This window comes from Netta rufina (genome assembly GCF_964035555.1).
Source record: "Netta rufina genome assembly, chromosome: 16".
NCBI lineage: Eukaryota > Metazoa > Chordata > Aves > Anseriformes > Anatidae > Netta > Netta rufina.
The window spans coordinates 12,033,511-12,060,878 of record NC_140140.1 but is presented as its reverse complement, the minus strand read 5'-3'; the positions used below and the strand labels follow the sequence as shown (position 1 = coordinate 12,060,878).

At 42.3% G+C, this 27,368-nt stretch overlaps 1 protein-coding gene across 1 annotated transcript in view; it reads right to left on the bottom strand.

Annotated features, from left to right (window-relative positions):
• The window catches only part of PHACTR3 (phosphatase and actin regulator 3), a gene marked incomplete at both ends in the record, with an annotated part of 104,279 nt that overhangs the window by 39,838 nt on the left and 37,073 nt on the right, over window positions 1-27,368 (bottom strand). The window contains 3 exons of the mRNA XM_084296375.1: window positions 3,322-3,504; window positions 7,843-7,920; window positions 8,801-8,962. Of these exons, the coding sequence (XP_084152501.1) occupies window positions 3,322-3,504; window positions 7,843-7,920; window positions 8,801-8,962 (423 nt within the window). The remainder of the gene's footprint in view (window positions 1-3,321; window positions 3,505-7,842; window positions 7,921-8,800; window positions 8,963-27,368) is intronic.

The following is a 27,368-nucleotide window of genomic DNA, read 5'->3' as shown; positions in this document are numbered from 1 at the left end:
GCAAAGTATATTTCCTCCAAATCATTCCAGAACGTCTCCTAAAATCTCACAGAAGTGCGTACCCACAGCTGCCACATCACAAACCTTTTCTTGGCTCGGTTTTATGTCTTGTTTGGAATACAAGCTCTCTCTCAGCATCCTTGTGTTTAGAGTGCATGGGGAGGCACCAGAGCATTTAGACAGTTGGAAACAATAGCATTGGCAAGATAATAGCATTTAATTTGTTGACAAACAGATTAATGAGTGTGCCTCGAAGTGGAGGAATGAGTATTTGTCATTCAAGAAAGACAAGAAAGTGGAATAAATACACATCATTAGAGGGATTCTTGTGAAATTTGGCTTGATAGGAAAGTCTTATGTGATAGTTGCCTAAATTATTAAAGGAAATAATTTTCTCTAAAATATACATTTCTAGGGAAATGCTTTGTTCTAGTCTGACATCAGTTTGTGTTTTTTTTTTGTGCCTGCTGCATAGAAGAGAGAATGTGGAATAGAAGTGAAAAATTAAGTCACTAATAGGTTCCATTATAGAAAGATCAAGAGCTCCAGTAGATGTTAGTAGTGTGACAGGAAAATTAGTCATATTTGGATGTTTTCCCCTGAGCTGAGCGATACTTTCTGCTGGCAGTAATTTCACTGCAATCAGGAGGCCTGCCTGTGCCACGAGGGGCCGTGCAGCACCGAGGCAGAGGAGCAGCCGTAGCGGGTCCTTGCCTGTAGAGGAGGCGGATCTGAAACACGCTCGGCCTCTGGCAAACATCTTTTTGTTTCGGAACTGCATCCTGTTCAGAGAACACTATCACAGAAACAAACTGTCATTGTGTGCTGTTGTCTTAAAAAAAAAAAAAAAAAAAAAAAAAAAAAAGTCCATTTTACAGTCCCAGCAAAGAAGAGTTTGTTTCTATTTTTTTTTCCCATGGTTGTTTTTGGTAATAACAGTGCATTTGACTCAGAGTCTGAGGCAGACCTGAGTCTTGAGTACACAAACCTATTAACACATTTCGTACTGCAGAGGGAATGTTATCCTGCTGAACGTATTCCAAGGGCTCAGCACTAGACTCCTTGGCAGAGTAGCTAATTATTCGTAGAGAGCTGCTTGTCAAAGTGCCGCCTTGCTGGTAGGTAGGATTCATCCCCTTGGGACTGTCCCCATGCCCATTAGCTGGGTCGGGTGGGGAACACTGACCTGGCTCTGCCTAGGCTGTTCTTCTTCTGCGTTAATGAAATGTGAGCCCTACAAATAATCCTTTTTGTTCCCTCCTCTTCCCCTCCTGACCTTCATGCCATATCATCAGGATGAAACACAGCATATTGGGTATGAAGCAAATATATTCCCTTTGTTTCTAGCTGGTCAAATATTCATACAAACTTGTAGAAAGACACCTACTGCATTGGAGACCTAGACTGAGCTCAAGGACACAGGTGTTGTAATAAGCTGTGCATTAGGATAAACTTTACAATATACTCCAACAATTTTGAAGACCTTTCTCACCCAATAAGCTCCCTAAGGTAAAATCACTAGACAGAAGTGCTAAGGTGGATAGAGGGATTAAATTAGTACAGAAATTACTTTAAATGCCGCTGTTGAAGGAGGACTTCCAAAAAATAGGAGTAGTCACAGACCAGGGAGACAGGAGAATGTAATCCTGCTGTTATTTTTTGGAAGCTAGGAAATGATACCTCTGAGGGAGGAAAAGAAATGCAGAAGGAAGGAAAGGTTATGCCAGGGAGACAATAAAAAGAACTAGCATTAGAGAGGAACATAAGAAATTGGGATGCTTTGGAAAGCCTCAATACACAATTTAGAATGCAGTGGAAGGTGTATTTTAAGTTACAGTATCAGATTTTAGACAGGCATAATGTTAAATATATGCATTTTTAGAGCCATCTTTCCCAGATAGTCTGTCCCAATAACTAGAGCTTCAGAGAGCAATTTGCTCAATGAAACGCTCTAGGAGAGAGTATCGCTGCTCGTAATAGCAGCCTGAGGTATTCTGGTCGAGAACTTGATCTGGTTGTTCTAAAACACTGAACAGAAAACAGGAGACGAGTGGGTTTTACCCCAATGAATTTTTAGAGTGATACAAAACCAAACACTCCATAGAGATTGAATAGAAAGGAAACATCATTAAGGGCAGGTATTAATAGAAGCTGTGTATGTCTAGTTCTCTATTTTCCTTCTGTTTTAAGAAACAATAGAGGATATATCTCTAGAAGGCCGCATACAGTGCTTTGGGATATTTCTCAATGTGACAACACATAGCTGAAACAACGGCAATAGAATGGAGTTGCTGTGCTTATAAAAAAAAATCTTTGTGATGAGCAAACATGAGAATGGGGAGTACCTTTTGGGAGACGGGAGCATTTCTGTTGTCAAATCTATTAAGAGTAGAGTGAAGTGGGGCTAGAAATGGGCCAGAAGAGCAATATTACATAAAAGCAAAAGAGCAAAAATGAACAAAATTGTGAGTCATGGGGATGGAAAGGACTGGAGAAAGAAATGGGAAAGGATAAAACAAAACAACAAAAAAAACCTTTAGAGGATGACTTCCATTCTGAGCAGTTGAAGCATCAGTCTGCCAAATCCAGCAGGTGAGGGGGGATTGGAGGACGTGGCTGGAGGATAGGACACTAAAGAGCATGGGGCATGCGCACATAGGATGGAAAAGAAAAGGCAGTTGGGAAAGGCATAAAAATTGGCCAGAGTGGATGGACAGGAAGATCAGCAAGCACTACGTGGCACTCCTCACAGCCTAGGATCAAGCGTTATCTTTGGACCTACGCATTTCTTGGTTGTCAGGAAGCACACGGAAACCCTCTCGCTGCTGGGCTGTCCCTGGCTGCTCTGGTCCCATTGAACTGCTTCACAGATGAGCTTGGTGTAGTTTATCTGTACTCACGACATCGAACTGCACTTGTATTTACAGTGTAATGGATAGAGAAAGTTGTGCATGGTCGTTGTTTCTCAAGCCAGGACAGGCAACTTCAGTCTTGGCATAGAAGTTTGAGAAATGTTTTTGAGAGAAGCTTGTTTAATCTTCACAGCAGTCACTGCTAATACCAAAGGGGCACCATGCCAAGATTGGATTGTCTCATAATCCAACTAATCCCATTATGCCAAGCTTTCTGTAGTCCCTCAGTTTGATAGCGGTCTCAAAAAATGACTTATAAAATAATGATTGCTAACCTGGTATGGGGAAGCTGAGCAGAACAAGGTGCTCAGGCTGTCTACCACTGGCATCTATGATTGCTCATGCAGCAGCTCAGCATAAATGTATCTTTTAACATTTTATTATTTTTTAAAATATTTTTATCCAATACCTGCATCTTCTTTCAGCTCATCCAAATGCAGCTCCTCACCAAGGGAGGTCACATTTGTTGTGGCTGCCGTTGTACTCTCTTGCTGCATCTCTTCAGAGTCAAGTGCCTGGCACACAGGAGCTGGAGGGTCACTCTGCGTTGCTCTTGTGGCATCATCACCAGTGCAGGCTTTGCCTTCAGTATCTACAACACCAAATCATTTAATCTTAATTAAACCACGAGCAGTGAAAGGGGAACCCCCCTGCTATCCTCTCTGGAAGAGTGAGTCTCAAAGATGCAAGTAGTTTCAGTAAGTGGTTAGGAGACTGAGATTTGTCATAGAGCAGCACCTGATTTCTAAAAGTGCTGGACGTCTGTAATGTAAAGCCATGGACATCAGCCCATCTGGACACAAATATACACCCTGTTTTCTAGATAAGGCATCTTTTTCTGTGGGCACCCAGCAGCCCAGGCAAATGACCATTGTGCCTGTACAGGAAGGCCACTGTGCTCTGGAAGCACCTGACGTGCAGGAGAGGAGGCAGTTCCTTTCCTGAGCAGAGCTCCCATGTAGCATGGGCACAGGTTGCTCTGACATGTCTGTGTTGTGTCAGGCTCCGTGCACAGCACACTGCCATCCAGCTGCCCCAGCAGTAATCCCGGAGCATCGCAGAGGACAAGGCTGCTAGTATTCCCTACTGACGTGTAGGTTTGAGCACAGCATTAGTTACTCAGTTTTAAAAAGCATGTCTTGTGTGATTGAGCTGATCAGAAATTCAAATCCCTCCTCATGCAGACCTAGAAACTGCTCCCTTTGCTTACTCTGAAGGATTTTTGTGCCAGTGATCCCTGCAGCTGTACGCATCCTGATGACTGAAGCTTTTCTAGCATTCTCCTATTCAGGCAAGATTCCTCAGAATACAAACTACCCTTTTACTGCACAACTCTCTCAGAATTTACAAGATCAACACCACCATGGCAAATCAAAGCAATTACTTCGCACTGTAGCCAGTGCTCCGTGCTGATGGCCACATCTGCTGTCCACCCCTGACCTCCTCCCCTGTATTTCTCAGCCCTAGACACTCTTTCTGGAAGCTCGTGACAGGGCTATGTTTTCTTGCAATGATATCATGACAAGTTTCGTGAACATTGATTTAAAACAGCTAGCACTTGTAGCTACCCCTTTTTAATACTATTTGGACAATCTGCAGAGTAATTTATTGCCCTTTTGGGGAAAGGGTATCGGGTTTTGGCCCAGAGATGCCGCGGAAGGGATGCAGTATTTTTGTACGCTGAGCTCACTCAGTCTGCCTCATAATCACGTTTGGTGAAAAGTTACTGTTCTTAAAATAGCCCCTGCAGTAGCACAGTTGCTATGATACAGGGAAGGGGAGGGGGAAAAAGTTCATTGCCTACATTTCAGCTCATTGTGAAGGCTGCCTATACATAATCAGCGGTGTATTAACAGCTGCCTGCGTTACTTGACAGGCAGTCCTTACCTCTCAGTGCACAGCTACATCTGAGCGGTTTTTATGCTCACAATGGGGAGAAATGTTGGGGGAAGCTCCCTAAGTGTGTTCAAGGTAACTCTGCTTCGCACGTTCCTCGCATCCTTCAGACAGGCAAGCTGCTGACAGCTGTGCCACAATAGAGCTGCAGACAGAGACAAGAGCTCCTTCGGATCCCGGTCATGGAAGTGCAGTGACTAATGAAGTAATGACAAGCAGAAGACAGCCCTCTGCTGAGGAACGTCTGAGGCTCTCAGCAGTGATGGTCTCGGTCAAAAGAGAGCAACTTGTGCTTAGATCAAAGTGGACGTGCTGCTTTGATTGGCAGTGGTTCCCAGCTTGATTTTAGAGAGAGTCTGGGAGTGGGAGAAAGCACAGACCTCAAATCCCCTGGTAAGGAAAGCAGCAGATAGTCCTGGGAATTGCAAAGTAATCAGAAGAAGCAGGGCTGGGATTTATCTGGAAGGGAATCTCACTGTGTGGCAGACCCTACAGCCTGTAACCTAGAGCAAAGCTGTATTTTAGGTCCAGGAGTGTCCAAGGGGCAGCTCGGTGTTTGTGTGAGCAGAGAGGGGGGCAGAAGGGGCTTGGCTGCACACCTTGGTCTGCGCAGTGTCTCTGGGCAGCTGCGTTTTGGGGTTGTGCGAGGAGAAGGGGTGACATAACCTGTTGGGATGACTCATCACCAAAGCATGGATGGTGCAATTTCACCCTGGGCTGCTCACAGATTGAGGCAGAGTCTGTGCAAGCTTCACGGTTTGCTCTGAGCCACACAGCCCAGCTCAAAATGCTGCTCGACAGACCTTGCGCTGCAAAGCTGGACTGGGACACGGCTGTTGTGAATGCATGCAGCAGGTCTGCACATTTCTCAGGCTACAGCTTTGTCCTGGTTTGGACTGTTAATGAAAGGGAGCAGGAGCCAGGACTCTGGAAGTGGAGTAGAGCCTGATGAAATAGAGGGATTTAGGGATTTACTGTAGTCTTTTTAGCATAGCGTTGCTGCTTTGACAGCTGCAACTTACCGCATAAATGAGGACTCAGCCGTGAAACTGCTGCCACTTCAGCTCTGTCCAAGTAGGGCACTAATCATTTACTGAGAATTATTTGGGTCAATTTTTGATACCAGTTAATAAGCTGCTTCTACTGATAATACAATAAAATAACCCTGGAGATTCACAACACTCCGTGTGAAGAAAAATAACTTGCAGGGAGCTGCAGTGTCCTTCAACTGACTGTCAGCCATGCTTTCCTTTCTGGGCACAGGGTGGTTCTGTAAATTGGTGTGATGTTCACAGGGGCTCTGTGCAGCTTCACTGGAGACAGGTGGGCAGAGGAACCTGGAGAGTCTGTTTGCAGCTGCCTTTGTGAAAGTGCAGCTTCTCATAATTCCTTTTGTTTTAACTATTTTTATTTTGTTAAAATGATCTTGCAACTTAGCATCCTCTGTGTTCCTCCCAACCAGTTCTTTATGCATACAAAATGTTTATCAACTCATTATTACAGTTTAATGTGCTCTATAGAAGTTTTATTTTACTGCTGTTTCATAATGCTCACATGCCCATGCTTTCAAATTCATAGATTATGGGGAACTTCCATGCCCTTAGCAGATACAGGGTGTATTTTCCTATTGGGTAGTGCTGATGTGCTGACAGGACAACTAATTGTCTAGAATGAGAGACAGAAAGAGCTCAAAGGACAGGAATTAAAAATGAGCCTTCGAAAACCTTCCAGTTTAGAATAAGCTGATGGTTTGATAGATTTTGTAACTTGGACATAAAACTCATTAAAATATATCCAATAAAATAATATAATTGCTTTAATGGGGAAAAAAAAAAAAAAAAAAAAAAACTGTTTAAAATGCTCTTTTTCTGACTCTTCAGTTGTGCAGTTGTACTGCAGCCTAGCATCACTGACTATTGTCCCACAGCCTATTTATAGACACGGCGTTTGTTTTATACAAAGAAACTCAATTATTAGTTTCAAAGAACATCAACCCGAAAGGGTTGTTAGACATTGGAACAGGCTGCCCAGGGAAGTGGTGGAGTCACTATCCCTGGAAGTCTTTAAAAGACGTTTAGATGTAGAGCTTAGGGATATGGTTTAGTGGGGACTGTTAGCGTTAGGTCAGAGGTTGGACTTGATGATTTTGAGGTCTCTTCCAACCTAGAAATTCTGTGTGATTCTGTGATTTCTATCTACCAGATTGGTCAAACTTAAAAGGCCAGTCTTCATGACAGTGCTTTCTGCTATAGAGTTTACAAAGTAAAGAGGGATTTTTTTAATCTCTGTTTAGGTGGAAGTGGCAATTGGGATGCTGTCCATAACATTGGGAGCTCACTTGATCTTGCAGAACAGTCACTCAGATCTCTGTGTCCCTTGAGCATCTGCCAGGACTTTGGAGCAGGGCTATACAGAACCACAGACCTTTGTGCGTGTTTCTGACACTTCATCATCTTTCATTCAGTGACTTCTGAACGTGATTTGTACTCAGGAAAACTTTAAAATGGCACTACCAAATGCTTCACTTTTCCCCATGAATGACAAGCACACAGGATGGCAATATGCTTTGACGCAAACTTTTCTTTTTACTGGGAAGGCTGCTGAAAATGGCAGATTAGTATCATTTAATGAGATTTGGATTCAAGAGGTGTACATGTTAACTTCCCTGCTGAATGCGTCTGTATGTTTAAGTTTATATTTATGCCAGTTTAAGCTGACTCCCTTGGCGGTCAGATTTAGCTAGCTTTAGAGGAATTGCATATGTACCAGATCACATTCGTGCTATGTAAAAATCCAGTGAAGCTGGAGAAGCATTCAAGGTGATAAACCATCAAAAATCAAACTGCATGGACTGATTACAGCAGAAAGGAATCAGAAGAATTCAATATTAAGCACTTTTTATCTTTAATGTGCTTGGATTTAAGATCTTCCTTTTATTTTTTTTTTTGATTGTTAGTTTTTTTCTTTTGAAGACTTGCATTTCCTATTGCACCAAAAAAGATTTGAGTTTAAAAAAAAAAAAAAATTTCCTTACCCTGTTCCATCATCTCCAGAAGGCCTTTCTTAATGAGTTCATCCCGACCTTGTCGTGCTGTCATCTTCTTCTCCAGCACTGCAAGAAGTAGTAGCATGACACAGCACCAATTAACAGCAGAGTATTCGTATATCTCAATGAGAAAGCTGTAATGAGGAAATTCCCTCTGGTCTCAACTACTGCGTGCTTGGAAAGAACTGCAGGAAATTCTGGAGGTGCATGGATTGGTCAGCCTGTTTTGTACCCTTCCTGTTGTTAAAGTAGTAAAATCACCCGCACATAGAGCTGAGATTTATGATTTAACCTGCTGCCTAATCACATTGAGTACAGAATAACAGGGGTATGAGAGCCTTCGTGCTGTTTGATGCAAGGTGTTAGAGCTGCCTCAGGAGATAGTGTCCTTCATGGTGACACTCCTCAGGGCATCAGGCAAGTGGAGGGAATCGCATCACCCTATCTTAGCACGTGAGTTTGTTTCCTTACTGATCTCCTGGGACATCCCTGGAGACCAGCGAGAGTGCGCAGTGCTGTGTGCTGGGCTCCTCCACTGCAGAGACAGCTGCTTGAGGGAAGGAACTTGACATGCTGCAGCTCCTTCCTGTCACTTTTCATAATGTTATTGTGACCTAAATAATCTTCACCCCAAATAAAAGGGGTGATGATACTTGCAGACATAAAAGTAGCCTATTTGGAGAAGAGACAGCCCATGAAAAGCAGTCTGTATTGAGGCTTGTGCTTCACTCTTATTTTGACCTTTTCTTTTAGATGTATTATATTGCATTACATAGGAAGTCAGCCTGTATGGGCTTTTTCTAGCCTTAAATGTCATGAATTCCCAACATGCTGGGATTTCTGAATTAGGTTTAGGTCAGGTCATCGTTAGTGTTTCCTACGTAAGGAAATTTCACCCAAGCTGAGCTTTGCCTTGTGCAGCATCAGACTGTCATTCTCATCGTACCTGCAGAGGTCTGCTTTAGTTTCTCATTCTTCTTTTTCCTCCACTTCCACGGTTTGAAGATCCTGCCCAGTGTTGCCAGTTTGCTGTTTCTCCTCACTGGCGGAGTTCTAATCCCTGAGACCAAGTAGTCAGAACGCATTGCAGGGGACTGCTCCATCTCATCTGGGAAGAGAAGAGAGAGGAAAGCCAGCAGTTAGACAGATGGCTTCAGCAAAAAGGCAGGTGAATGGAGGCTCCTCAGCTAACACATATTTGGTCTAGTCGCCAAGTTAAGCACCATAAGACTTTGTCACTGTATTGCTGGAGCCAGCAGCCAGGCTGAGGGATGCCAGCCAGAGGCACTCAGCCTTGCTGGGCCAGCCCAGTGTTTCCTCCTGGCTGCAGCCTTGCACAGCACCCCTCTGGATGCCAAATACTGGAGTATCTCTGCTGCTGCTGTCCCTCAGGGATCTCTCTAGGCTATTATTGAGGCCCACAGAGAGGGAGATGTACTTAATTTGTACACCCTGTGCTTTATTCCTTCTCTTTCCTGACTTTAACCATGCCTGGGACTCACCAAGGGAGCGGTGTTGCTCTCCTTCCCAAGGGCTGTGTAACTGTGCATTACAGCCTTTTGAAATGTGGGGAGCTGGGTGCTCCAGAGAGCTTTAGTAGGAGCAGTAGAAATTTAACACATCTGCAAATTAGGCCCACGCAAACTCCAGTTAATCACATAAATGTAATGTTCATTTAGAAAACTTTAGACCTTTATGAAAAGCTGAGAGTGTGAGAAAGCTCAGGTCCCCTCTGAATTCCCAGCTTCCATTTCTGTTCTCAGGGTGCAGGATATTCCTGCCTGTTAAATGAACTCTCTTCACATAAGCTAGCACAGAACACACTGACATGTGTGAGCTAATGCTGTTCTATAAGAACAGTTTGTTTGATATGTGCTATGTAAATAAAATCCTACAACTATTGTGCAAATTTATTCCTTGAGGAAGCTAAGGGGAAAATTCTTTCCCTTTTGTCCTGCCAAGCCACAGGAATTTACAGATAATACTTCAGCTGGAAAAGCAATTTCGGTATTTTTAATATTTTGTCTTGAAAATACACTCAAACAATATACAATTGTGAAACAATATGCATGTACATGTATGCTGACTATTCACAGTTGTGTGCTGGCCAGTACCATGAAAGAAAGAAGCCCAGTTTGATCGGTGGTGTTACTGGTGGCTTTATTGAGGTTTGTATTTGAGCACCAGTACAGTGACTGGTAAAAGAAGCTGCGATAAGTGATCAGACATGGAGCTATGAACATATGCACGTTTCCAAGTAATTTCTCTCTGGAACAACATTTATCATAAATTGCTGTATGACTGCAAGATAAAAACTATATAGCATCTTGTAGGCTTTGTTTTTAAGTCAACAGGGTGAAAATGCTTAAATCACAGCATGGAAGTGGGGATTTCCAAGTAAACAGGAAACAATTTGGGGGAGATTATTAAACACAGCAGGGGAATGAACACATTCCTCCTCTTCCATTTAATTTTGAAAATGTGGGTAAGAGAGATGAATCATTTAGTGGAGGCAAACTGCAAACCTGGCCATGTGAACTACCAGAACAAGAGAAAAGGCTGAAACTTTTTTTTTCTTTCTCTCCCACTGTACATGTTCAGTGAATTTCTCTTTCAATGTAGTGAAATGAGACAAAAGATTCTCTAAATTCATAGAGTTTATATTGGGTTTAATTTAGAAAGGCTTTTAAATGTACATAAAAATCTATTTTAGGTTTTGAAATGATTGTGTCTACCCAAGGTGCTATTTATGGTTAGCAGTCTGGAGGTCAATATTAAGAAGTTGAAAAAAGAAACTAGCACAGAGCCTAGCACAGGGGGAGGGCAGTAGCCTACAGAGTGCAGTTAGAGTGCCAAGATATCATGCTTCTTCCCTAATTGCATATTCAAAACTAAGAAGTATCACAGAAATAAGCTTTGAAGAAGTAGAGCTGCTCTTGATTATGGAGATGGCAATGAGAATGGAAAATGGCAGAGAAGATCTGCTATTAATTTGCTATTATGATTACTTTAAAGCTGTAATAGAAGCCTCAGAAAATAACATTTGGCCATTGCTTGTGTTCATAAAATTAGCTCCTCTCAAAAGAGCTGTAGATCAGACTGTAAATCAGAGCCTTGTCCCTGGAAGTTTTTTCAGTGGTGTAGGACAGCCTGAGCTCCGCCATCCCTGTCTGCCTGTGAGGCTGCGCTGCTGTAAGAGCGCTTCCTATCATCGCTGGAATTTCTCAAGCATGTAAGTGAAGATTAGAGAAGAATCTGACTTAGAGCAGTACCTTGGCAGGTTGCTGGCCCTGCTGCATTTCATTCAGGATGTAGGTGTCTGCAAAGTGTTTTAGGCATCATCCACACGTAGCATGAGATTGCTTTACTGTTTTTGCCAGATAGGAGGGGATTTAGATGGAACCAAGAAGCCATTCAAACCCAAATCTGCGTGTCCCTAGCAATGTCTGTTATCCCACATATTCCCCTGGGAAAGAGAAGGGGAAGATACTGCAAAGGCGCTAAGAATTCCCTAAATGCCCTGCAGTGGTCAATGCTTCTGTGCTTTCTGCCAGTCTTGTAAGTGGGGCTTCTTCCATGCCCTTCTGTCTTCCATCCCCTTCTGCCCTCTTGGCTCTGGAAATGTAGATTTCTACCTTAGATTGGTCACAGATGAAATACACATCAGTCACCAAAGAGAAGATAGTAGCTAAAACAAATGTTCCGGTGGAGGTTTTCATTGGCTTTTAAAATTTATTAATGCTTTTTCAGATGGTACAGAGAGTTCTTAAGCAAATGGTTTTATCACCTGGTACGTTCTCACCATATGCAGTTTCCTACACTGTACATTTGGAGAGATGGACACAAATAAAAATAGACAGAGACACAGTAAGACAGATGTCCTGAAGTCATAAATAACAAGGAAATGGTCTCACTGGCAATAAGAATCACAAGAAAGCCCTTGGAGCTCCTCATTTCTAGTCAGTTCCTTTCTTCTTGGGTGTGGGTTGGCTGCTTGGGAGATGAGGAGTTGACAGCACAAAAAGCAGTTCCCACGTACAGCAGGGAATGCTGAAGGAGCAGGCGCATCTAAATACCAGCCAGCTCCTGCAGCCAGCAAGCTGCCAAGACTTGCCAACCCTCCAACCACTCTGTGAAGTATTCAGCACATTTTTTAATCTGCAGTCGATATTTTAATTATGCTAACTGTTCTGTGGAATAATGCGGTTATTTCTCCCAGAGCCTGATAGCCTGGGGCCAGGCCATGCAATTACATGGAGAATGTCTGCGAAATATAAACAGCCAAGAGCCAAGTCGGGACTCTCCAAATCGGCTGGGAGAAGCGAGCAACAGCTTCACTAGCTGCATAACGTGGAAGGATGAGGGCCGGGCCTTACACAGGACTGAGTCAGCACCAGCTTAACCCCCAGCACCCCAGTCCAGGGCAGGGAGGCCAGGCTCAGCTGTCCCACGCTGTCCCCCAAGGACACAGTTCAGCCCTGTGGGGCCAGAGCATTAGCTCTGACTGGCGCTTGTTGGCTTTTTCTATTGAAATTACTTGTGAGTCCCTGGTGTACCCTGCAGAGGGCAAAGGCTCCTGTGCTGGAGCTCCGCATCCAAAACAAACTCCTCATCTATCACACGCCTGTCTGATGAGGCTGGGCAAGCGTTCCTCACGGTGCCAGCTGGGGTGATTTCTACAGCTCCTGACATTGGCCAAGAGTGTGAGTGGTCTGATGTCTGAGACAGCGCCTCAGACAAGGGGAGAGGTTCTGACCCAATGGGCAGTGCTCTGCAGTGCTGCTCTGGGCTGCAGAATAAACAGGCAAGAGAGAAGAAGGAAAGAAAACATAGTATTTGTCGTGTTTGGCTTCAGTGCCTGACCCCTTGGAGTCTGAGCATCTGCAGCTTCTGTCTACTTCGGTAGCAGTTGTGGTTGAACAGCACTTCTGAAAAATGCTCCATTGCTTTCTTCTTTAAAGTGGTGGGGTAGCATAAAAATACCACTCTTCCTGTTACTCTCTTCTCTATAGGAATTGTGCGTGGACCGTGCAGTGTTCCTGCACGTCAGACCTCTCCCATTTACTGATATCAAGTCCTGGCTCTGTTCCATCCAGACTCCTGCAGAACTGGGGCAAGTTTGCTGGGAGTCCTGTGGAGTCTGAGTCTGGGATGTGTGATGGGAGAGTGCCCCAGGCCTGCACACAGCCCTCCTTGGTACTGTGGACATTTTTGGTGCTGAGAGGATGATGCTGGGGTGAAAATAGGTTCAGTCAGTTGAGTCTAACTTCTTGTCTTTTTTGGTAAGCCAAAGAGACTGTCAAATGATGCCTGGGCTGCTGATTACAGCAACTGCAGGCTGTTCTCTGCAGGCTGCAGTGTGGCAGCTGGGCACATCAGGAATGCAGAGCTGGGGTATGCTGACCTTGCCCCGGAGAGGGGCTGGGAGGGACCTGCGAGGCTCTTTTGTGAATACACAAATTGCAACGAGAAGTTTATGGGAAGACGAAGGATGCTGAATTTTAATGTGCTGGGAATTTGTTAACTTCTATTCATGGTAATGGAAGCTGTGCCTTCCTAAATCCCCTGTGTGCACTTCTAGGAGAAGGGCCACTGAAAAATCTGCAACCTGCAGGCAGTTTAAAAATAACACAGCAGAGAGGAGCTGCAGGCAAATTTGTAAGGCAGGCGTGCTCTGTTTTCTGATGTGTTGGTTTGTGATGCAGCTCTGCATGTTGCCCCCTTTATCATTACTGCATCCATCTTTGCAACCAGATGCAAAGTTTAAAAAAAAGGCAAAAGAGGCTCCCTTTGATCCCCTCCAGAGGGTAGAGACAGAGAGTGGAATCAAAATGACCTTTTCAGCTTCTGCAATAGACATGCCTTTGCCACTGCTAACTCCAGTGCTGCCTAGAGTTCATGTCCCCCTTTATAAAGGATGCTAAGCAGGATGTCACAGGGAGAGCTGAGCTTTCAAAGGGTTCACATCTACTACTGGTCAGTCCTGAATCACGCAGCCCAGACGTTTGTGATGTTAGCCAAGAAACAGCGCTTCTCTACAAAGGTGCTCTGTGCAGAGAATGCTTCTTATCTAGTGAGAGAAACCTGTGGGTGGAAGAAGGCAGAGAGGTTGTCTTGGTTTTAAAGTAAGGACTCTCCTGAGCTCTGGGAGAGAATTAGCAACAGGAATAAGTCCCTTTTCCTTAGTTCAGCATCCTAAAGGCAGGAAGAACTGAGTACAACGACTGAGTCTCCAGTACAGGGGCAAATTGTTTGTGTCTAGAGCCTTTGAATACTTCTGTTATGTTCCAGAGAAGCAGAATTCAATCTGACGAGCTTTTTTATTGCAGTTGTTAGATGTTTCCTGTGATGGAGCTCTTCCTTGTGCTAAAAATGTTTTCTGTCACCTGCATTTCTGCAGACACACTCTCTTTGTGAACTCTCTTTGAAAGAAAGCTGCAGTGGAATGTTCCAGTTCGAAAGTTTCTATTTCAGTTTTCTGAACATACAGAGTCTTGATTTTTCCTATTTTGAATGACTATTAGAAATTAGAAATCAGAATTAGAAATGAGAAAAAAGCTTTTGATGAACCTGAAATTTATATAATTTTTGAAGGACTTCAGTTGTATTTAGAGCTGTGAATGTTTCAATGTTGTTTTGCTTTGGTTTGGAAAAAAATTATACTGAATACTTTGTTAAACAGAAAAATTAGTTCCTGATGGTTTATTTCTTTAGAGAAGGCAAGGTGCCTGTAGTGCAGCATTGAATGCAGTCATAAGCTCCTTCTGGATGCACAACTGCTGACGTGATACAGATTGCTGCTGTGACGCAGCATATTTGTTACACCATAAAAATATTAAAACAAAGTACGGAAAATTACAGGAGTGAGGTGCAAGTTCAGACATTTACCTAGCCAGATTTATAGTTTATGTATGGCCAACAGTGTAAATAGCTTTGGCTTAAATTCTCCTCTCTCTGTCCTCAGAATTGTTATCAGTTACAGAACCACATGCTCATGATTTCACCTCCCCCAACAGTTTAATCCTGAAAAGAGGCAGCTGGATAGTGGGCCAGGTTCAGCCGCATGATGACTTTGTCATTCACTGAGTTACCTTTGGGAAAATCTGCAATACTAAATTTGCGCAGACTTCAGACTCATGGAGATATGTGAAGGCAGGGTGAAAACATGAGAAATGGCAGAAGGGAGCGGAGTCCTTTATGGGCACCCTACCCAAAACAGCTCTAGGTTCAGCCTCCACAGAATACAGGCTTTTCTTGGGCTGTATCACCTTTCTTTTAGCCAAGGAGTGTGAATCCTGATTAGGTTTTTACACTTGCCCACGTGAAAATATAAGTTACTGTTTTTTGCTTTCCACCTTTCATGTGGGCTCCTGCACCCAAGCTTCCTTTTTCACTTCAAACTCAAATGTTTGCCATGTATCCTTGTTCTATCATTTCCACTGCTCTTTAGTATGTTAAATTATGATTTAACATTTTTCTTTAATTGAAAGAGAAGAAAAAAAAAAAAAAACATAATTTGTGGGTGGTAGGAGGGGGCTGTGCTTGCCAAGGAAGTTTATTTCCATTCTGTCATGCTGTGCTTCCCTTCAAACTATTTGGATTTCAGAACCAGGTTTAGCTGAAATGAATGGGAAACAGATTATGCTTATCAAAGGAAAGAGAGCAGGGAAGTGGCAACTCCAGCTACATCTCTTAGATAAAAATACACTTTATATGCTTGAGATTTGTGATTTCTTCCAGAAGATGTTCCTTCAGGAAGCTGACATATCACCTAACAGCATTACTGCTGTATGAGCCAAGGTGCAAAGAATTAATCAGGAGCCTTTCAGGCTTATGGATCATTGTGTCAAGTCCCAGCAGCACTTCCCATCATTTACAGCACACAGTGTGACATTAGCAGTTCATTAACAAAATAAGTTTTTCAGTGTTTGTATAAAGGAACCGGCAACATGCTTTACCTGGATAAGGAAGAATTAAATAACAGTTAGAAAATGAGCCTAATGAAGGATTGCTGTATAATCACAGTTAACTCAGTTACCTGAGCCTGTAAAACATCACCTTTGGAGAAGGGGAGCTTGGCATTTGCATGCTTCACACCACCCAGTGAGAACTTGCTCAGGCAGCAACAGAAGAGCATCGTCTGAGATTTACAAAAAATCCCTTCAAATAAAGTCAAATGAGCACCATCCCAGCAGAGGGCCAGGAGCCAGGCTGCACACCGAGCCTTGCCCATCCATCCTGCATCTGCAGAGGGTTTTGTACCACAGGTGCTGGCAATTCCCGGGACTGGGGTTTTTCCCCAAGCCTCTCAGAGGTGCTGTTCTGCAGGACAGGGGGAGCCCAAGCCCAGGCAGTGCAGGAATGACTTGAACTAGGCTTTTCCCTGGACTCAGCATGGTAACACTGTCTCCTCTGCAGAACCAGTGTTGCATCACCTACAGTTGTTTAATTAGCTGTATTCTGGCTGTAAGCTTGTTGAAAGGATGTTTTTAATAGCTTCCTTGGGGAGTCTGCAGGCTGAAACATATCCTTTGCTGTCTCCAAGAGGCACTGTCCGATTCATTTCACTGCTGCTTTTCCCTGATAGAAGTTATGTTTACAGGGAGATGTTACACCCTGGAAGTTATTGGTGTAATAGCACCATGCTGAAAGGTAACAGCGCATTGCCAGAATCAACCTGTTTAGTTTCTTTTGTCTATGGGAGTCTGTGCCTGTCAGCTATACAACCAGTTGTCACTGTTATATCCATCCCAAACTTGTACATTAGAGAAATAATCAAATCCTCATGTCCTATGCACTCTCATGCCCTTGTAATTAAATGTATAGTTTTCTTTCTTCAATGCACCGCAGACCTCCGATGGTGCTCTGTCACTGCTTCTTGTCACTACTACAGGTAGAAAGCATTCCTTCTGCTTTGCAAAATGCAAGAGCAGCTGCCTTTTTTCTTTTTTTCCTTTATCACCTCTGCTGCTTTGCACTTTCACTTTCCTCACAACCCTTGGCAAAAAAATGTGCAGTAGTCAACAGTCTCTGATGCAACTCTAAGCCTGTTATGCAGAATGGGATAGAGATTTGGAAGAAGAAATGCATAGACAAAAATGTGACAAAACACAGACCAGCCACAGAGGAAGGTAGTACAGAAAACAAGTATAATGACTGAATTCAACTTTCATCTAAAGATTTTGCATCTATTTTGGCTCTCTGTAAAACTGTTACAAAACTGCCAGCAGTTTTTGCATTTGGTTGGGATGTAAATTGCAGTGAAACCCTCCTTGGGAGGCCATATCACCCGAGTGAATGGTTAAACCCATTCTAGAGAAGGCGGTCTCCTGCACGTAATGTTCTGTAAGCATGAGACGTCTCTGTGGGGAATGCCTTGAGGGGAGCGCTGTTTTAGAGGTCCAGTTGTTCTGATGTCTGCTGGTATTTTCCAAAGAGGCAATTATACTCAGTACTCAGTAGCCAGATTAGAGCAGGGTACCACAAACCCTCTTGTCCATGATCTTGTTGGAAAGACACGCATGTATGTGCAAACACAGAGCAAACATTGCTACTGTGCTGTATCAGCTGGGTCTACACTAGCAAGCAGTGCAGCCTGTTAGAAGTGGTTTGGGAAGAGCTGGTGCTGAGGACTCAGCATCCTCTGGTTTGCAAAAAGAACGGTATTTGTTAGGTAATGTAATATTGCGGCCCTTTAACTTGACAGAGGACAAGCTTTTTCCTTAAAAAGTGCAAAGGAAACAAGGTTATTATTAAAAGCAAAAATGCAAATCAAAGTAAACAACCATCCTTCCAGAGATGAACTAAGAACTCTCCTAGTTTCTTTCCAGTGGAAGGATGACATTCATTATTTCTCTTACTAAATTATGAGCTTCAAAGTCCTCAAACACACGTGCAAATTCTTGCGAGTTGGTACTGAAAGTCACCGGCTCTTAAATTAATGGTACACAGAAACTGCAAATGCCACATAATAAACTTCTATGATATGTTTGCAGATGGTTACTATTTGGAAAATTAGGCAACAGCATGTACAGTTGTGATGTTTAAAGACTACACTGCTGACACCATTTTGGAAAGAACTACCTGGAATAAGCAGGAGAGCAAGAGGTAGCACACAAACTTATTCAAAGTTGGTACAATGAATACTGAGTTAGATAAGATATAAGTAGTAGCTGCTGAGAAATTACTTCTTGATATTTTAAAGCCTGTTAGATAGCAGCGTTTGTAAAGGATCCCCACATCTGCCTTTAAGTGCCTGGAAGGTCACCATGTGTCACCAAAAGCGTCACCATGTGGCTAATGCATCAGGCACCATCCTGCTCACCCTACATCAGCCAGTGTGGGGGGGTGCGGAGCCTCTTAAATCTGTATCGGTACAACAGGCCCTCTCTGTGCCATGTTTCTCATACATACCGAAGTTACTGACCAAAATCCTGTTCTGAACAGTTCGTCTGAGCAGGTAAGATTTGTCCAGTCCCAGTCTTACAGACTTCATGTACAATATAATGGTGTAAAGCAAAAAAAAAAATAACAACAACAAAATCCTGGTGGGATTCTGTGATACTGAGATGTGTTGTGGGAACACACGATTACAATTCTATTTTGCTGGTTAGTAGCAATGCAAAAGAACAAAAATTGCCAAAATTAAGAGCATGGAAGGAAGCTCTGTTGGTCTTCTTTGTACAGACAAGTTTGGTTTTTGCTTGTTTGTTTTTTGTTTGTTTGTTTGTTTGTTTGTTTTTTTAAGAACAACAGTTCTAGTCAGTTCTTTGGTCTCCTAACAGCTCTTGATTTTCATTTGGGTTATGTTTTTGAGGAGGAATCATCTAATGAATATTTTTCTAACATTTGCCTCTCATCAGCAAGAATACTTGGACTCTTTCCCCTTGGTTCCTTCTTTTTTCTTTTTTTTTTTAATTGAAAGGGATAACCAGATTTCTGAGAAAACCTTCATTTTAAAACCACCACAGAATAGGGACTGAACTTCTGTTTTAACATGAGGTTTTTTTTTATTTTTAAAGTAAATAAGAGCCTTGTTCACTTCAACCATACCATGGGCCTGTTCTTACAAGTCTCACAAAGCCCAAAAATCATGGAAGGAAAAACAACATAGAATATTTTTACCCTGTCTGACCTAAATTTATGTATTTTTTAGTTCTTCCAAGAGGAAGAGAAATGGAATAACTACTCAGTTTCTTTTCAGCTTTCATATTTTAACTGTATTCTCAGCTGCTCGCATGATTCATGGAGAGCTGGAAACAGAGATGCCCCCCCCCCCCTTAGTATTATAATATCTGCTTCCTCCCGAGGAACCCTGTGAGTCTTTTGGGGTATGCCACTAAAAATCCACAAAAATCTCCTGGAAGCATCTTTGTGCCAGAAACCTACACGGGTGCTAACAGAGGAAGTGCCAATATCTTAGCTCCAAAAACTGATTACTTGTGAGTGTAATGAAAACTAAGATATTTAAAGATTTCCATATCGCTGTCTTGAAATGTATGCCGTAGCTCTTTGGTATTTGCAGAGGCTTCAGACTGCTGTTGACTTTGTGGATTGTTTTGTGTAATGATGGTATTGAATTTCACTTGTCTAGGCACAATTTGGATTTGATCCTGGGATGTTCCAAGAAACTCTGAAGTCCACAGGCTCTTAGAAGAACTGAAAAGGTGTTCAGTGCTTTGCCAGGCTGATCTGTGCTATTCCGTGCCCACTCCTTCCTGGCAGCATTAGTTATATACAAACTAAATCTGTTTGGAGCTTCCTATGGTTCTGTATTTAGAAATAGCAGGGGATGTTCAGGGCAGAAATCCATTCTTCATTCTGAAATTCCTTCACTTCATTGAGAATAAGCCAGATCCCTCATAATTTGGCTTGTGACTAGACTGAACAGATCATATCAAACCAAGTCAAGGATTTAGTGCAGTAATAAAGAAAAAAGAAAGGTCAGCTTAGCCAAGCATAAGCCAAGTTCATTGGCAGATCAAATGGAGTCATACAAAAAACAGAACAGTAAAAACAAAAATGTGGTAAAACACGGTAACAAAAGAAATTGGTATCAAATGTGCCTATGTACTCTACTGCATTTATAGGCACGTATTATGCCTTACACTGCCGTGTTTGAATCATGCTAGCTTGAGTTTATCTGTCCCTAATATAGAGCTTCAGTCCTAAATGCCTGAACATAAGGTCAGGTGCAGTTTGTCATTCTGAAATTACACCTCCCTGTCAAAGACTATTCCCTTTCTCCCTGGGCTACCTTTCCTCTTCCCTATATTGATTCTGCTTTTACAAACAACTCCTTTTTTTTGCTACCACTTCACCATCCGTACAAGTCTGACTGCTTGCCCTGCACGCAGCCTTCTCTTCCTGCCCAGTACAGTTGCTGATCCTCTGGACAATAAGTCTGACTTTAATCAAGACTCTGCAGGAAGAACCTTTCTTCTCAGAGAAAGCTTTTAGACATTACAAGTATTCAGGATTGGTTTACCACACTGGGTAATGAAGCAGAGCTAAAAATACCATATGTTCTTTCGACATCGCCCATTCATTACAATAAATGACTGAAATTTCTGTGACTGCAGAACAAAACATGTTTTATGTTTTTGCTTTTAAGTGAAGCTGTGTATAAAGCTCTTTGCCACTTGGACTAGTCTCTTAGTGTTTTACATAAGAGGATAACAAAGTTTATTTGGAAAAGGCAGAGAAGCCTAAGGCTTGTTTTCCTCTCATTTTCTTAAATGAATGAGGAGAGATCTTGGAGTGTGAGATCACGGAAGTGTAACTGGACAAATTTTCTCCATTATACCTTATAGGAAGGAGGTCATGGGTTGAGGCTGCCCTTCAGAACATCACCCATTATTGGCAGTTCACTGCAGTGGATAAGCAGAAGTCCTTTCAATCATCTGCGAGCATCCTATGCAATCTGTATAAGTCGGTTTCAGCAACTGAGATGAGATTATCAAAGCGTGAGAGAGAACTGACACATAAGGCCAGATTGTTTGAAGATGTTTATTTTCAGCCATTTCACATAGTCTCATTCACTACTTTTATTTTTTGAACTTAGAGATTTTTTCCCCAGTAATTAAAACTCTGAAGGCGGGCATTCTTGCTTGCACAATGAAGTAACTTACAATATTTTTAAAGTATTTAAAAAAAAAAAAAAAAAAAAAAAAGCTCAAGTAATTTTTTCCTTTCAAGTGCTGAAATGATCTCCTAGTGCTATTAATAGAAGAGCCTTTCCCTGTGGAAAAAATAATTCTTCTATTTAAAGCAGGGGAAAAGCTTGAAAGAAAGAAAAAAAAATATATATATATATGATTCCGACATCTGGCTATCGGGTATAACCCTTGGATGATGAGGTCAGATAGTGCCTCAAGTTTAACAAAACACGTTTATTTGGAAATAGGGCAGAATGATCACCAGGGCATCCTTTCCCCACACAGTTGCTCACAGTGGCTGCATGCTTGCTAGAAGCCCACCCAGCTCATCTCTTAGTGCTGAGGGCAGCAAGTTTAAGAGACTGGACTGACAGCACTGAAAAACGTAGATCTTTGCATAAACAAAGAAGCAGGTATGGCTAGTGAAGCAGCGTGTCTTCCCCAAACTGCTGGGCAGTGAAGCCTGACCCTAAAGACCTAACTGGCCCCTGATTAGCAGAGCAGGTGCTAGGCTGTCCCTGTGATCTCCCTGTAGAGGACTGATATTGATACTGGCCACGATGACATTTTGTGTGGGCATAGGACTAAGATTTTCTGGCACAATGAACCAGCAAACAGAATGCTTCCCCGGGAGTTTAAAGAGGGCATTTTATCCTGAACAGCTCAAACCCTGCCCCGTTAGACTCTCCTTCTTTGACATGTGCTGGCACTCAGTGATTCTGTTCACATGCTGACCTCGTGGCCTGGGTGCCGCTCTCTCAGTGTGCCCCAGAGTTATGTGTCCTGTGAGTTCCTGTGGGGGCCACTCAGAGAGATCGTGTTTGCAAAAACACATGGGTATGTTACCCATAATATGCAATTCACAGTAAAACCACCAAAACCAGAACAGAATGCTTAAGCTGAAAATAAAACATCTTATGATTTCTTTCTTTGTTCTGTTCAATAAGGAAATGGAAACAAGAGATGTTTGTAAAACGTACAGAGAGGCATTGTGCTGGAGATCTCTGAGTAACCCAAGCGAGGCAGGGTGCTTAACCATCGCTGCCGCATTCGTACAGCCACGGGCTCTCACATGGGGAGCTAAGAAGCACTGCCAATTAATAGTGTGCTGGATGGAAGGAGTGATGTATTTCCATGGCGTTGAAGTAGACACAACAGCTCAGGTGCCCTAACACAGCGTCTTTCCCACAAGGTAGACAAGCCCTTAGAAGATCAGCATGAACAAGTATGCCTTGGTTCATAAAGTCTTGGGCTTGTATCCAATAAATTCAGTTTTAGGGCATTTAGCGTCAGATCAAAACTTTCCAGTCCCAGAGATTGAGTAGAGATTGAGTTAAAAATCATTCTACTATCTCCAATGTGTTCAAAAAATATTGATCAGGCAGCTTTGTTCCAACAAGCCTTTTGCTGGATCTGGTACCATTTGCCTGTGCCACTTGGGCTTCACGCCGTACCGAGCATTGTCTGTCTTCCCACAGTTGGCATCAACCTGGCATAAAAGCACAGAGCTGGCATATACTCTACATCACAGCTCTGGCTGATTTGACAGAAATATGATCATTTGCCCATGCTTGATCTGGATGAAACCTGCACTGCTGGTCAAAACAATCGTGCACAGATCTGATGTTACCATCAGCCTCTCCTTCGATGACAGCCCGCCTGTGCCAGAAGGTGACGTGAAACTAACGGGACGTCTCTGCCTGCTGCCCTGGCACAGAGGCCTGGCGGTGAGAAGCGAAATGAGACATTGCACGGTGGCTTTAGTCTCTGTACAGATCACTTCTGCTCAGTGCCTTTAACCTTCAACAGTTACCATGTGCTATGTGAACAGAGTATTTTCATGGGACATAGCCTATGCTGTGCAGCTGCATAGGGGTGTTGCTCCAGTTTCAGAGCAAAATAGACCAGCATTTTCCTCGTGTTTGCTTTTCTTTGGTTTTGGCTTTGGACTTTTTGCTTATGCACTGCAAATGCATGTGTTCCACCCTCACCAAATTTGTGGATATCCTATATTCTCATGTAGGTCAGAGTGAGAGCGTGTTTGGTCCTTGATTTTAGAGTGGCATGATCACTATCACAGATCTAAATTCAGCAAAGCCAAATTCAACTCTTCCCCCCCACCACCCCCACCCCTCACTGGAGTTGGCAGAAGGGCAAGGGGAGAAGGGTAGTACTTCTTAGTATTTAGTCAACATTAAAAGTGTAAAGCTTTGATAGTTGAGCATCTCCTAAGCAAAAACTGGCCAAGCCAGCTGAAAGAAATCAAATGTTCCTGCTTTATAATGCAAACCTTCTTATTTGTTGAAAATGTTCCAGGGTGGCTGCAGGGTGTGCTAAGCCTGCCTAAAGGCAAGTTTAACTTACATTTTGACTGTTTAAGAAAACAAACAAACAAAGACCTACAACTCTGTTTCTCCGCTATGCACTTTGGCACTCAGCAAATAAATTCTAGCACAGCAACTGCAAAGCCACTTGGGACAGACAGACTTTTCAGGAAGGTAGTTTTCAGTATTTTGCTCTACAAACTAACCTGGATGCTCTGTGGTGTTTAAATGATACAAAACCTACATGAAATGACTTAGTATCATGTATTAGTATGCTGTTTGCCAACAGTTATGTAACTCTAACAACCACATCTTACATAATATTTTTTTGTAAGTGCCAAGTGCTTTCTAGAGGAGGAAAGCTGAAACACAACATATATTGTGACCTCTCTTAGGTCAAGCCAATGCTGGAAAGAGGATCTTCATGGCTGAATATTGGTCCAGCACTCTGCCTTTTAGTTTGTTGAGCTAAACCCTGCAACCGAGCAAATGCTGACTGCAGACACAGGCCCAGGAAGTTCCAGAGATGCCTGGTGGTGTGATGCATCTGATCTTGCAAGGATCATGAATGAAAGCAAGAGCTGCCAGGCCAGCACTGTCTGGAGTGAGTGCCAGCTGAAGGTGCACATGTGGATAATGTGCCCTTAAAAAAAAAAAAATGGAATTGCACGTAGAATGATTGCCCTGACAGTCACAAAAGAATATTTTTAAAGATTGTGGTGTGCAGCTGTACATGAAGTATGTGCGTTTTTAGATCTGATCTGATCTATAGCTGCCGCAGCTGTACGTATGAATCATATGGTGGCTGTATTCGTGGCTAGTTCTGACTGTGTACATGTAACAGCTCGGTTACACAAGCAAACGGAGGACTGCCAATGTACATCTTTTTGCAGACTCATTTAATCGCCTCTCTTTGACATTGTGGCCTTAGATTCAGTGCAAACAGAAGGACAGCTTCACAGTTCTTATAATGTGCAGAATGAGACCTTGCTATACAAGCATAATTTCTTGCCATGATTCTTCTCAAAATAGATTAATCCTTGTAGAAAATGAGAGCAGAGGCTAATGAGGGTTATAAGGCACAGATGGAGTGGTACCAGTAATTACTTCGTACAAACGCGGCAAAGTAATAGTTTCTAGCATGTTATTGAACAAAATCAAGCCCTACTAGCACACATAGCTACAGGGGAATTTATTCTGAAGTCAGATGTGACGATGCCTGGCTGTCTTCTGTGGAAAGACGTGACACATGGTCTATCTCATCTCGCCTCCTTCCATTTAATCACACTTTTAATAAGCAGAAACATAAAAAGTAAACAGTTCCTTTCTCTTCCACAATAATACTGGCTTTCTTTCTATGGCATTTACTTCAGATAACCAGTGTTCGTTTTCAGACCCCCTGTTCAATATTTCATTGAGAGAACTTCACAAGCATCTTCCAGCCTCTATTTTTGAAGCTTCAGCAATGTTCATTTGTGTACAGTTAAGGAATGCAAATTTCTCTCAGAAAGGACTCTGCCTGTCTGCGTAGGGGGAAGGGTTGCTTCTAGGGTTGCTTTTCAGTCCAATTCATTTCTCAACTGACAGAAAATCCAGAACTACATAGACCAGAATGCAGCTGTACTGTAATTCGTATACTAGCTCCTCATTTACAGATAGTCCCTAAAATCTAAATTTTATTCAAGAATTTGCTGTCTCCTATTATGAATTTTACTGGATAATGAACTATTCTGAGAAAAATTACTCTAGTGGGCAAAGCATCAAACTGTGCTGTAGTAGTTATAGAATGACAGATAAACGTTTGCATCTTAATGCATATGCAAATATCAGTAACTGCCATTCATAATGGCATTTATTAAGTTCCATGGTATTGTATGCTTGGAAGAAAATAATATGGTGTGTCTTTTGGCATAGGTTCCCGTCCTAATAGTAACAGAAGGGCACGTCCACAGCATACGTCTATTCTAAACCCACTTTTTTCACTTCAAAGTATTTAAAATTGTGAGTCAGAGATCCAAAGCCACACGATTGATAGATTGAATTTGCGTTCTATTTTGCCTTCAAAATAGAAGATTAAAAAGGAAGGTTAAAAAATATTCAGCTTTTTTTAATAAACTCTGAAAATTTTTTGCAACTTCCTAATGCCAGAATTTCATAATCCTAAATTCCAAATGTGATACTCAGTATAAAATTAGAATAGTTGACAGCTCTGCAGATCCAGGGCTTTTTACTTATGTCATCAATTCATTGAAGCCAGTGGAGAATGCAAAAACTAGAATTGAAAAAATATTCTGGAGAAAATTTTTCAGTGGTGCATTTGGGTTGAAGAGTACCCTTACCCTCCACCCCCCAAAATCTCTGATTTGTGTTTTTATTTTGAAGCTGTTTGTTTCATCTTCCTTCAGTTTATCAAAGTATGAAATGCTGAAAGTTTCTTTCAAATAGATTTTTAAGTACTTTTCAGAACTGCCAACATAGTAAAATATCAGTTATTCACACAGCTCAAGGCTTCTCTGGATTTGCAGACTGTTGCACTTGCTGTCTCATTTTATTCATTATAATTGGGTTTCACAGTGATAATCTCTCTGGAATATAGCATTTATCTCCTTCCACATGATTGTTAAATGCTGTATTGAAAGGGAATTATCACCTATCTTCCATCTTTTACCCTGAGAGGAATGAGAAAAATTGGGAAAAGTTGTCATTATCTGGGGGAATGGGAAGGCTTAGCAGATTCTGCTGTTTTTCTCTACTTTGTGCAGCTGTTAGAGCTGACGTCCAGGGTTAGTACAGGTGTAACATTGCACTTGCAGTCTTCAAGGGTACTGTGCCACACAAGTCAGCCTAGACCTATTTTTTTTGGCACTAAAAATAAGGGAGAAGATGCTAACATAGGGAGAGAAAGGGTCCTTTGCCTGTGTTATTGTTGCCAGGTGTTTGAGTCATAACACTGACTTGAAAATTACATTCTGTCCCCTCCCTTGCCTTGTATTTCACCCCCACACCAGTGGAAGAGGGGCAAGGGAGAGATAGGAAATTCCAGGATCTCCTTGGCTCTCTGGGTTTTGACCCTTTAAGGTGCATGTGGACCAAATTTTCAAGGATTCCTTTCTAAAAGTGAAAATCTGAAATTTGCATTCTTAAAGTTTCTGATGTTTCAATGTATGTGTTCATCTTCCAAAGCTCTGGGATAAGTACTGCCAAGGTAGTTTGGTGCTTGGTAATCATGTCTTGATAATCTTGAAATAAACTGAGATGTACCTTCAGAGAAAATTCAGTATTGCAAAAATAACGTTGCAGGCTGATAATTCAGTTCTCAGTGAGTGACAGTTTATTTCTTCTTGAGGACATTGATATTAATAGATTTTTGAAATAGACAATAGAAATTAATTAATTTTCTGGCCCACATGGTTATTCAGAAGAAGAGCTCTGTAAAGTGAGTCATAAAGGCTCAATAATCCATGGTTTAATTTACATGACTCCTAAGAGAATCTCAAGATTTTCTGGGGAAAAGGGTGCACTTCCTGAAGAAAGTATTGAAGAACAGGGAAGAATCAGGGAAGTAAATCTGAAGGATTTCGGTGCACAAAAGCTGGAGAAAGCTGGTCCAAGCAGTCTCAAGGGAAGATGGGATGACAGCGACCCATGGTTTGTGTTCAAATTCTGTCCTTGGTCTTACTTTTAAAGTAACACTTAGTGGCAAAGTTATAAATAAATAGATTAAATAATAAATATTTGATGGGGCTGGCTGCATTAAATATTACAAGTAACTCTCGGATTAGTCACATGTGGTATTTCCTCTTCAGCCACTGAGCAACTGGTGGAGCTGAGCATTTGTTGCACAGTTAACAAATCATGGGATATTTAAACAATTCAGTACTCTCAGTAGGTCAAGTTTCTACCATTTCATTAGACTATTTTTAAAATTGTCTGGTTTTATACTGCAGGCCTATTTATTCCCTGAAATGTATTCCTCTGTGTATGTGGAGCATGAAAAATTAATTCCACTAACAGGTATTCTTTAACTAGGTCT